Here is an 11,733-nt window from a genome sequence, read left to right as displayed (position 1 = left end):
ACGGGTTTTTCCACCCGCGGAGCGGGGATGAAGGCGCGGCAGGGCCCGGGTCGTGCAGCCCGTTGCACGGGTCTTGTAGCAAAGATCATGCAGCTCCTTGCACTATGGTTGTGCAGCTCATTGCACAAGGCTGTTGCAGCCCTTTCCACCAGGATCATACACGTCCTTGCACCGGGGGCATGTGGCTCCTTGCACTAGGGTTGTGCAACTCCTTACACCAGGATCTTGGAGTTTCTTGCACTGGTGCCACAGGCTCGCTGCAGCCGTGGTGAGCAGTGACCTGGACACATGGTGGTGTCCCTGCTCGAGGCCTGGGGGTGTTTGGTCCCCCCCAGACAGGACCATCCATCAAGGAGGAAGCTGTGCAGAACTGAGGAGCTTTTCCTATAGGATGGACTTGGGATCAGGTGGGGACTCCTTGCCCAGCCCGAGGCCGCAGCACCCACTGCGCCCAGGGCTTCCCATGGCAGCAGGATGGCATTTCGCTCTCAGAATCTGAGCCCCGCAGGACCCACCGTCATGGATTTGGCTGCTAAAAGCCAATTTAACGGGTGGTCACATGCACCAGCAGGGTGACTGTCATCTGACTGGGAGATGGGTGTTGGACAACGGGTGATGGAGCTCTTCGGTGATGCATCTCCCATGCTGGACCTTGAGGACCTGCCTCCTTCTCATTGTCCATTCTTTGTGGCTGCAGCGATGAAGAGAGAACAAAACCCTCAAGAACAAAACCAGGGCGTTTTCCTCAGCCTGACTCTTTCCAATCCCTAATTTATTTGCAAGTATGTGTGTGCAATTCCCCCAAACCTAATGACCCGGGAGCTGTTCACATGCAGCTCCTTGTCTCTGCACATCCTGCTCCGAACTGGTTCCTGAAGCCTCCAGCGACCGTGTCGGCTCAGCCCTGGGGTCCCCAAGCCGTGGCTCAGCATATGGTGCAGCCTGAATCTCTTCCAGTCATCCTGCTTTTCCAGCCAGTCCCAGCAGGGATCTGGTTCCCAATCAAAAAGGTGATCCCAAACTGGTCGTTGCTGCATATTCAAAGGCTCCTTGCACATCTGGAAGCCCAGGCAGTGCCTGGAAACATCAAGCATCATCTCAGACTTTGTTTTATTAAGAGCTGTGCCAGGTCCTGCTCAGCTGAGACACGAGGCAGTTACATTTGCAGCTCTTTATTCAGTACAGGAGATTTGGAGACTACTCATCACCACGCACGGCTCCAAGGGAGGACAAGGTGTCACAGGGGCAAATAGCCCCCAGGTGATGCTCTGCATCCCTAAGCTGACAGGGCAAAGCCAACCCTGTTGTTGGCCATGTCAAAGATGGAGTAATAATGCCGGAGGAAGAGGTTGCCAAGGATCCAGAGAGGCTGCCCGCTGGCAGAGGGCACGTACGTGCTCTGAACCCCAACGGTGCAGAAACCATCATTCTGTAGGGGAGAAAAGGAGCAAATTTCAGTACCAGTGAGGACTGGGGGGGGGTGATGCTGCCCAGGCCTTCGTGGCTGCTTTGGCTGGGATTAAACCCTCCTTACAGTCATGTACAGGGATGCAAAGGCACTGTGAAATCAGGTGCTGGGAAATACAGCACTTGGGCTGCTGGGAGCTTCTGCCTTTGACAATAAACTGACTTTCTCCTGGGCAGAACTGCCCCATAATGGCAAACACACATTGGGAATTATATAAATCACACATACGTTTAAGACATAGACAGAGGGAGGCAGCGATAACTGGACTCCACTGATGACAAAGTAGAGGGTGGGCAGGCTCGGGATGTCGCTGCAGTTGACAATGAACTGCAAAAGAAGCAAAGAGGGGCAGGGATGCTGGGAGCCCCCCACAGCTCAGCATTGCCAACAAAAGCTTCCTCATCCCATGGCGTTCATCAGCCCCTCATGTGCACGGCATCCTTCCCACCTACCCCGTTGTCGCTCTCCTTCGCACCCAGCGCCTGCAGGAATGCTGACAGGAATTGTCCTGGCATGGTCAGCAGGAATGTCCCTGTGTCCACAATGCCGTGACAGCCTTGGCTGCACCAGCCGGTGGCTGACGGCCCGATGGAGAACCTGGAGAGAGCAGCAGCAAAGGCATCAGAAAAGGCTCCCCCCGCTCCAAGGCCCATTCCGAGCCATGATACAGCACTTACTCCTCAATATCGATCTTCCAGTACAATTCCTGGACCACAGGAGCCCATAAAACCTCCCCGGAGTACAGCTGGGGGTCAACCCCTCCGAGGATGACTTCCCCACCATAACTATATGTTGGGTTGCTGGAAAGACACAAAATTAACCCCAAAGTTCAGGCAGGACGCTCAGGAGAAAGCTGTGTAGCATAAAGGAGGGGAAACATGTGGAGGGAGAGGGAATAAGGACAGATCTAGGCTGTGCCTATGGAAGAGAGAGCCCCATGGTCAGAGGTCTCACCGTGAGTAATAGCAGCTGAAGATGGGCTCAGCAAGCTGGCTCTGCTGCAGCATGTTCTGCATCAGTGTGTTGTAACCAGGGATGCCAGCACGTGGGTAAGCCATGCCCAAAATCCCATCGAAGTCCTGGTAGTAAAAGGGTCTGGTGGGTTCATCCAGGCTCAGGGCAAACTCCTGGTTCCTGATGACAATGTTCTGGATCTAAAGGGAGAGGAAAGATGCTGGGAGATGGCTCATAGTCTTTGTCCCATCACCCTTATTATTCCATAAAAATACCCCCCAAAATTGTTTGCCTCAGTTAAATTAGTTTAAAATCACATTTTCAGTGCATGCAGGTCTCATTTCTTATGTCCTGTAATGACAAAGCTCAGCCACCAGTGTAAAAAGCAAACACGGCCAAAGATATCCATTAACCCAAAGCAGTGACGAAAAGCCCAGTGGCTCAGACTGGGTTGGTTTGCAGATCCCAGTCTCCGAGTAAATTTATGTCAAAACATGAGAGATTCAGGCACTAATATCCAAACCAAAAAGTTCGGTACTTTCAGCTACCCCCTACATTTTTTAACCAAATGAGGTGGGTCACAACCGCAGCCACGTCTTACCCGGGTTGCACACGTAGAAGTCACTTACTGTCACAGTGTCATGCCCCAACACCACCGGCAGGTCACCGAACCCATAGCTCAGGGTGTAGGTCGTGCCAGTGCCCGAGAAGGTGGTTGATAGGCTGCTGTTGAACCTGGCATGATCCACTGCATGGAGAGAAGTCCCCAGGTCACATCCTGCCCTCAGATCAGCGTCCCGGTCCCCTGCAACAGGCTTCACTGGGAAGGGGCCATCCAAAGCCAGCCCCACCGGTGGTTACAAGCAGAGAACAAACCCAAAACCCCATCGGCTCTCACTGTATTCCCTGTCATAGCTCCAGTCCACTACATGTAAGGGACGCCTGGCCCTGGCACTGCTGTATCCCAATGGATGCTCACCGCAGGCTGGGGTCTGGCAGTAGGTGGAGGGCACCCAAAGGTTGGCAGAGCCGGTGTCAAAGAGCACCAGGAAATGCTGCGGGGGGGTCCCGATGCTGATCTCTCCGAAGTAGAAGGACTGTGAACAAGAGCGTTTGTGGATTTCTGTTGCTGCCTGGTCTTTTGAATGAGAGTTTTCAGCTCTCTGCCCTCTGCTAGCTGAGAAACCCAAACTGCTCCGGGTCTGGAAGGGTTCATGGTCCTTGAGTGCATCCAGGGCAGCTGAAGCATAGAAAGGGGCAGCGATTTGCCTACAGTACAAAGACCGCAGCAGGGCCAGAAGTAGCCGATCTTCTAAAACCATCAAGATCTGCTACTTCTGAGAAGAAAAACCAATTCAGGATGAGATGTGCTGCTTCCTGCTTGTGTCCCAGCACCAACCAGCCTTCAGAGCCAGGCTGCAGAGACAGCAGAACTCCTGCCTATGCCCAGCGCAACCCCTCGGCTTGGGAGGTGGAAGGGAGCCAAGCTGGACCTTCCTGCAGCAGCCGGGAAAGGAGGAGGACATTCCCGAACACCGGCACCGGCTGGCTCAGAGGAGGAAGGAGAAGCTTCAATACTCACATCCAGGTAGTTCGCTAGCGGTTCATAAGCCACAGCGTTACTGAGCTGGTATTTCCTACCAGGGTCCCCTCTGAGATCCTTCAGGGTACCCTCTGGCACCCCCTTCTCCCTCATCACGTCCCGTATGGACCTGCCTTTCCTCAGGGGGATCCTGCGCGGGGTGGAGATGGCAGCAAGATGCTGAGTGGACCCATCCACATGTGCTGAGGACAGACCCTGCGCCCTGGCACCCACCCTGGGCTCACCTCACCATCCCCTGGCCAAGCTGGAGGCAGAGCAGGGCCAGCACCAGCCACCGCATGGCCCTGGGTGCTGGTGGCTCCGTGGCAGCTCCTGCACCACCTCGGCCAGGACAGGGTGTATATAGCCGGGAGCCGTGCCCAGTCCCTGCTTCAGACACCCCTTTCCCCTATCGCTGCACCCACCCACACCAAGGCTCTCAGTGTGTTTGTCACTGCAGCCGCCCTGATTTCCCTTCCTTACCCAGCTATTCAGTCACTAATTGTCCAGTGCCTCTGATACCGAGACCAAATATGTGACATCTGATAAAAAGCAGAATTATTCTGTTATCAAGAAGTTAAAAGTATTTTCTCTTGCCTTCAAGCACCAGCTCGATCGTTCCAGAAAACAAAGGCAAAACACACCCTTTGTGGTAAGTAGAAATTCATGATGCTGGTGTTCCGGGAAGGCAGGAGCCGCCCCGCTGCCCTGTGATGCAGGGCTCCTGCAGGCTCCCCAGTCCCTGCGAGCAGCAGGGATGGACCCCAGGAGAGCCGAGCTGCTTCCATCCACACTTTGGGGTCGGACCAGTGCTTCGAGCCTGCAGCAGCTCAGGAAACCCCCCTGCACCCCTTCTTCCTCCATTGCATCCTGATGGATCTTCCTTTGCTTGGATGGATCCTGCAGGGAGCAAAGGGAAGAGCAAAGACCAGCAGGTTCATGGTCAACCTTCACCTGTACCTTGTGCCACTGCTGCTGCCGGAGCAGCTTCAGCTCAGAACCCCCCCACTTCAGAGGGAGGAACTCCCACATCCCAGATCCACACATCCCACCCCTGTCTTTCCGTGCTCAGCCTGTGTCAATATTTTGACACAAAGCACAGAGGAGTTTGTGTCCTTTCTCTGGTGAAATGACAGAGCTATTAATACATCTGATAATGAGCTCCAGTGCTAAAGAGCTTCCCAGAAATGAGTCTGGATGCCAGGAAAGAGCAGTGTTATCCAAGCCCTCCCTGGCCAAGGTGGTCCCCATCCCCTTCAGCCACAGACCATTCCTGATACTCCAGCTGTTGCTTTACCTGAATAGCCCCACTTAGGGTTTAGGGGTTATTTGGATGTCATGGCTAACCTAAGCTGGTCTCATATTCCCACTTTGCCTTAATCACAGGACCTTATCCAGCTACAAGGAAGATCAGTGCCTGCCCACACGCACCTCTGATGAGGTTTCCCCGATGCCAGCAAGAGGGATGGAGATGGGGACCCACCGGACAAGACAGCATCACCAAGGTCACCACAAACAGCAGGCAAAGCGATGTCCACCGCCACCAGCTTACTCTGTATTTGCCTGGGTAGGAGCTGGGGAACATCAGCCTCGGCGCAGCAAGCAGCGGCTGGAGGAGGATGAAGGTTAGGGACCTCCATGACCTTTCCAGACACACACCAGTGCCCAAGGGCACAGAGCAGAACTGGCTTTATAAGGAATCCCCATCCCCGCAGCTATGGTTGGTGTCTGAGACCAACCCCATTGATGTTTCGGTGCCCTGATCCACTGCAATGGTGCTTCTCACCTGCAAAGCGAAGCCCTGGCAGGAATCAGGCTCAGGACTCTCATTCTGGGCTTGTCCCTCGTTGAGGACAAGGAGGACAGAAGCAGGAGATGATTGGGGATGTTGAGGTTTATTTGTAACAGGAGACTGTGGGAACACAGAAATCCCGGAGGGACAGGGAGCCGTGCAGGCACAGAAAGGAACGTCAAGGTCCATAGGAACCCCGCAGCACTCCGGGAATGCTGGCTGAGGTGTGTTTGGCCAGGAATGGGGCTGGATTTTGCGGCTCTGCTCTTCTACACCGACCGGGCGAAGCCAACGAGGTTGTTTTCCATGTCGAAGATGGTGTAATACTCCTTGAGGAAGACATCACCCAAGATCCAGAGCGGCTGCCCGTTCTGGGAAGGCAGGTAGGTGACCTCGATCCCCAGAGTGCAGTAGCCGTTGTTCTGTAAGAGAGAAATAATGGGAGTCAGAGCCTCAGACAAGCAGCAGGACCCTCTTGGGTGGGATGCAGGGAAGCACCAGCTCCTGTCCTGGCCCTTACAGACTCGGCAGGATGGAGCTGCTATGCTAATACATACGTTCAAGACATAGGAAGAGGGGTGGAGTGGGAGCTGATTTCCGTTGATGACGAAGATGATGGGCGGCATGTTCTTGATCTCTTTGCAATCAACTGCATACTGCAGAGAGAGGGTGAAGAGGAGGTTGCCGCTGGGTAACCTCCATATGGAGAGATACCCCCATATGTGGTGTGTCATCCTTCCCTGACATGCCCACAGTACCATGCTCTGCAGATGCCACATGAGTTTTAGGGGCCCACAGCTCACTCGCGAGTCTCCCTGCAGCTCCAAGGCACCCCCAAAGCATCCCCTGTGTGCTCACCCCGTAGCTGGTGAGCTGGGCACCCAGGGCCTGGAGGAAGCTCTCCACATACTCATCGGGCACCGTCAGCAGGAACGTCCCCGTGTCCACAATGGCCTGGCAGCCCTGGCTGCACCAGCCAGTCATTGACTGCCCGATAGCAAACCTGGGAGGAAGACAGGGAGAAGGATGTCACTTCAAGCACCCACTGGCAACTGAATCTGTCTTGGCTGGATCTATATGTCTGGGATGCTCGGAAGTGCAGTGCCAAAGCCCTGCCTCAAGCCCATGCCTGCTGCAGAAAGCTGTTGAGCTTATCTGGAGGACAAATGTACCACCCTCATTACAGGAGCTATCCGGGTGGACCATGCCCATCAGGTACAAACGCAACTCACTCATTGAGTGTGACCTGCCAGTAGAGCTCTTGGGTCACTGGTGCCCATGCAATGTCCCCACGGTAGAGCTGAGGGTCAACTCCTCCGAGAATGAGCTCTCCTCCATAGTAGTAGGTGGGATGGCTGCAAAAACACAGAGTTACAGCAGCAGAAATGGGTAAATCGGTGCAATGTGCATGGGGTAGCGAGGGACAAACCCAACAGGCAGCTGCATGGGGACAGGCAGAGGGACACTGGTGCATTAGGATGTGCGGGTTTTTTACCGGGAGAAGTAGAAGCTGAAGATGGGCTGAGCGAGCTGGTTCTGCTCCAGCATTCCCTGCAGCACGGTGGGTGTCCCTCCCACTGCCAGCGAGGGGTAGGCCATTCCCAGGATCCCATCAAAATCCGCATAGTAGAAAGGCTGCGTCGGCTCGTTCTCACTGAGCCCGAACTCCTGGTTTGTGACCGTGATGCTCTGGATCTGGAGGGGAAGGAGATGCCCGGTCAGCCTGCACGCTTAGGGAACCCAAGCAGTGGTTGGGTAGGATGACGGATGCTCTGAAAGCCCAAGGAGCCAAGTGCAAGGTTATTGCTGGTGGAAACATCACCAGGCAGCTGGGAAATGAGCAGCAATTGGATGAAAACCAAGTTAAAACCCAGCTGGGTAACTGATAGTGGCAATAACTGCGGGCACGGCGGCCAGGAAGACGAGGGCATCGCGGGTGAACTCACCCTTAGTGTGTCGTAGCCCAACAGCACCGTGAGTGTGCCGCTGCCATAGGAGAGGTTGTAGGACCGGCCGTTGGTGATGAAGGTGGAGGACATTCTGGGCTTGAACTTCACGTGGTTGACTGCATGAGAGAGAAGAGGGCAAAGCTCCTGGGTACGCGCTCGCTGCGCTGCGATGGGGTCTCACTGGCAGTCGCTCTGCCAGGATAACACCTGGGAAAGCGGCTTCTCCCACACGGAGCAGGTGTGGAAGAGCAGAACAGGCTGTTCCTCTGCCTCACAGTTACCTCTGAGGCAGGGTTTGCATCCCGGTTTTGCCTGCATCCCTCTGCAGTGAACAGACGTTGTAATCCCAACCTTATCAACTGCCCAGCGTGATCAAAGCCATCAGCAGTTACATCCCCATCGCTCTCCCATCAGCGACATCGGGTGAGTTCTGCCAGGGAGCAGGACATCAGCTCCGTGAGTCACAGCTTTCCTCTTTCCTTCACCTGGCCATGCCCATTTCTGCACCCACAGCGGTCGTAGGGATTTGGCCATCTTCATTAGCCGGGCACATAGAATCACAGCCTGGTTTGTGTTGGAAGGGACCTTAAAGCTCATCCAGTTCCAACCCTCTGCCACGGGCAGGGACACCTTCCACTAGAGCAGGTTGCTCCAAGCCCCTGTGTCCAACCTGGCCTTGAACACTGCCAGGGATGGGGCAGCCACAGCTTCTCTGGGCACCCTGTGCCAGCGCCTCAGCACCCTCACAGGGAAGAGCTTCTGCCTCAGAGCTCATCTCAATCTCCCCTCTGGCAGGTTAAAGCCATTCCCCTTGTCCTGTCCCTCCATCCCTTGTCCAAAGCCCCTCGCCAGGTTTCTTGGAGCCCCTTTAGGCACTGGAGCTGCCCTAAAGTCTCCCCTTAAGGAGCCTTCTCTTCTCCAGGCTGAACCAGCCCAGCTGCTGGGAGCTGTGCGCCACATGCGGTACTCACAGCACGCCAAGGTATGGCAGTAGGTGGAGGGCACCCACAGGTTGGAGGAGCCGGTGTCGAAGAGCACTGTGAAGTTCTGGGGAGGGTCCCCGATGCTGATCTCCCCGAAGTAGGAGGACTGCGGACAAGAGAATGGGAATCTCCATTGGCCACAGGATCAGGGACAGATCAGGCACCCAAGTGCATTGCAGGGCGGTGCAGGGGGAATGCCAGGCTCTCTATTGGAGATGACGAAGTAGGGATGGACTGAACTCTCACCCTGCTTTTTCTCTAGAAAGATGTAATATTAACTATGTATTTTGTCGCGTCTTTTGTTTCACACAGAAAAGCCTCGCTTTTCATGGCTGGGGCAAAACTCTTCTACAGTGTAAAGTAGAAGCTTAAAGAAGATTGGGAAAATCCATCTCTCGCTCCTGAAGGCTTGAGGTGAACGGATCCCAGGCAGCTGGGACGGAGGAGGGAAAGGGGTGCTCATGGTATACAGGCAGGCAGCAGTGGGAAATGGGGTACTCACATCCAGATGGCTGGTTATGGACTCATACACCACAAAGCCCTCTCTAAAGTGGTGCTTCCCAGCTGCCTGATGTTTAATTTTGCTCAGGTAGTCCTCCAACACTCCAGCCTCCTTCATTTTCTCCCGGATAGACTTGCCTTTCTTCAGTTTGAGTCTGCACAGAGGGAAAATCAAACCAAACCAACAAAACACAGCAGGAAATCAGGAGATTTGCGCATTGCCAGATTGTCTCTGAGCCCCTCCACGACAAGAGCCCTCCCCTTGGCTGCTCTTTACATCCCCTCCCAGCGACGAACTCAGCCTGGACCAGAACCGCGATGGTCAGAGGAGATGCAGGAGGCTGGAGTCACACCCGGTTAGAGGTGCTCAGCAGCACAGCACAGCCCGTGCAGGTTACAGCTCTGTTATCTACCCACTCCCTGCTCATTCTGCTGCAGGACACTCACCTCACCAGCCCCTCCGAGAGCTGGAGACACACCAGGGCCAGGACGAGCCACTTCATGGTGCAGGAGTTGTCCCCTGGTCCACGCTAACCCTCTCGATGACCACAGCAGATGGGGTGAGCTGCCCAGATTCCCTGGTTTTATACTGGGAAGCAGCGATCCCCCTTATCTGCTGACCTCTGTTTTCCATTGCCACACACACCCTTGGCTTCAAGGGTTTCTTTGTGCTTTGGGCGATGAGGGTTTTGAGGCGTTCCCGTCGCGGGGCACAAGGTGAGAATCGAGTGGCACCCGCCTTTGTTAGCGAGATCGAAGTGTCACCATCCAATTGGTGACCGGCTCTTATCGCAGCAGACAGGAGTGACCCAAGCGTCACCGTGCTGGGACGTTATCTCTGCCCAGCAAAACCTGCCCAAAGCTTTTCCCGAAAGGAAGGAGCCTTTTTTTCCCCGCATTCTTCTGCCTGACCGGACCTGGCCTGGAGCAGGGAATGCTGCTGGAGCTGAGGCTTTGCCAGGGCACGGAGCAGAGACCTGGAGCTCCTCATCCTCAGGGAGCCCAGGAGGTTCCTTCTCTGGTTTTCTTGTGGGTGTTTTCCAGCCCCGTCTTTCCCCATCTCTTCACCAACCTCCATCAGCCTCCCAGTTCCTCACTATCCTCTCCTCCTGGAACAGCTCATTTCCATATATCACTCACCCTGATCCTGCCACTGCTTATGTGCTATTTTGGTCACAAATCCCACATTTTTCCACTTATTTTTGTTTATTTTGTGGAGCAACTGCTCCCTTTTCCATGCTGCATTAAGGTGAGGGCTGTACCTCGCTGCATGGGGGAGGTTTAACCCTCCATGGGGGAAGCCCCTGGGGTTTAACCCACCTTCCGGGTCCTCACACCAGCCCAGCGAGTCAGGAAATTCCTTGTTTGCTTTTCTTTTTAATGTGAAAAGAAGAGAACCACAAACACAGAGCTCCCGAACTGCCAACAAACACCCCAAACAGACCCAAACCCTTCCGGTTATAACCCAAATATTTTCTAACAAATGAATCCAAATGTTTTTGGTCATAACCTAAATATTTTCTAGCAAACAGACCAAAACGTTTTGAGTTATAACCTAAATATTTTCTAGACCTCCTGGCTTGCATTCCTGCTGCGAGCAGCCCGGCTCTCCGCAGCGCAGGAATCACACTCATCCTCATCCAGTGCTCATCCCGTGCCAGTGCTCTGCATGGATCGCATTCCCTCGGGAGCACCGGGGAGTGTGTGTCCTTTGCTGGATATTGAGACTATAATAAAGCAATTATCTTGTTTGCTAGCAGGATTGATAGAAAGATCAACTTATTAAGATTGGATAAAAAGCAAATTCTGGCTGAAAGCAAAGAGCAGTTATCAAAACGTCAATACACCGACTGTTATCTGCAGGTCCCCACGGGGACTCGGCCCTGCCAAAAGACAAAGGAGGAAGGTGCCCTCTACAGCACACAGAGATGCATTCTACTTTTGGCACTTCCTGACCCAAAGTTAGACACGGCACTTGTCTGCTGAGGCATTCAGCCTAATAGGAGCGGAGGATGTTCAGTGAATCAGAGATCTCATCTCTACATGGAGCAGGACTCAGCACGTACCTCTCCTGCTCCAGGGCAGGATTCTCCTTGGGACCAAGCTCTGGGCATTTCTCCTCCTTTACTTTGTGTTTCTTCTCTGTGTTGATGCAATGGCTCAGCCCATATGCAAACAGCTCCAGCTCTAAGAATCCCATCTCTCCCAGACGAGCCCAGATCCCTTCTGCATCCCATGGCCGACTCCATCAACCTCTCCCGGGACACTGCGGCAGGGAAAACCAGCAGATGAGGTGAGCTGTGAGCAGCTGGAGGGCTTGAGCACTTCCAACATGAGCCAACAAATCCCATTAAACCAGCAGAAGTGGGCACCACCTCCCAAAAGCTGGTAGCTTGTGACAGAGCGTTTAGCAGGATTAGAAACAGGATCTAATGTGGGATCCAGCCTTCTCCAGGACCCAAAGAGCTCTCCTGCCCGCCACCAGGGAACAGAAACCTTTTCAA

General features: G+C 54.2%; 2 protein-coding genes across 2 annotated transcripts; both read right to left on the bottom strand.

Moving 5' to 3' along the window:
• Window positions 1-755: 755 nt before the first annotated feature.
• Window positions 756-4,305, bottom strand: LOC115602323 (gastricsin-like). Its single transcript, XM_030473329.1, has 9 exons — window positions 4,250-4,305; window positions 4,005-4,155; window positions 3,402-3,519; window positions 3,052-3,170; window positions 2,423-2,622; window positions 2,146-2,268; window positions 1,921-2,065; window positions 1,697-1,795; window positions 756-1,429 (listed from the first exon to the last, which is right to left on the bottom strand). The coding sequence occupies exons 1-9, from the start codon at window positions 4,303-4,305 to the stop codon at window positions 1,277-1,279; spliced, it is 1,164 nt and encodes a 387-aa protein (XP_030329189.1). The 3' UTR covers window positions 756-1,276.
• A 1,654-nt stretch (window positions 4,306-5,959) lies between these two features.
• LOC115602335 (gastricsin-like) lies at window positions 5,960-9,750 on the bottom strand. The gene is made up of 9 exons (XM_030473350.1): window positions 9,677-9,750; window positions 9,231-9,384; window positions 8,717-8,834; window positions 7,743-7,861; window positions 7,292-7,491; window positions 7,029-7,151; window positions 6,655-6,799; window positions 6,354-6,452; window positions 5,960-6,218 (listed from the first exon to the last, which is right to left on the bottom strand). The coding sequence occupies exons 1-9, from the start codon at window positions 9,730-9,732 to the stop codon at window positions 6,066-6,068; spliced, it is 1,167 nt and encodes a 388-aa protein (XP_030329210.1). The 5' UTR covers window positions 9,733-9,750; the 3' UTR covers window positions 5,960-6,065.
• Between the last annotated feature and the right edge of the window lie 1,983 nt (window positions 9,751-11,733).

Source organism: Strigops habroptila, chromosome 18, assembly GCF_004027225.2.
Source record: "Strigops habroptila isolate Jane chromosome 18, bStrHab1.2.pri, whole genome shotgun sequence".
NCBI lineage: Eukaryota > Metazoa > Chordata > Aves > Psittaciformes > Psittacidae > Strigops > Strigops habroptila.
The sequence above is the reverse complement of the archived record's forward strand: the minus strand, read 5'-3'. Positions and strand labels throughout refer to the sequence as shown.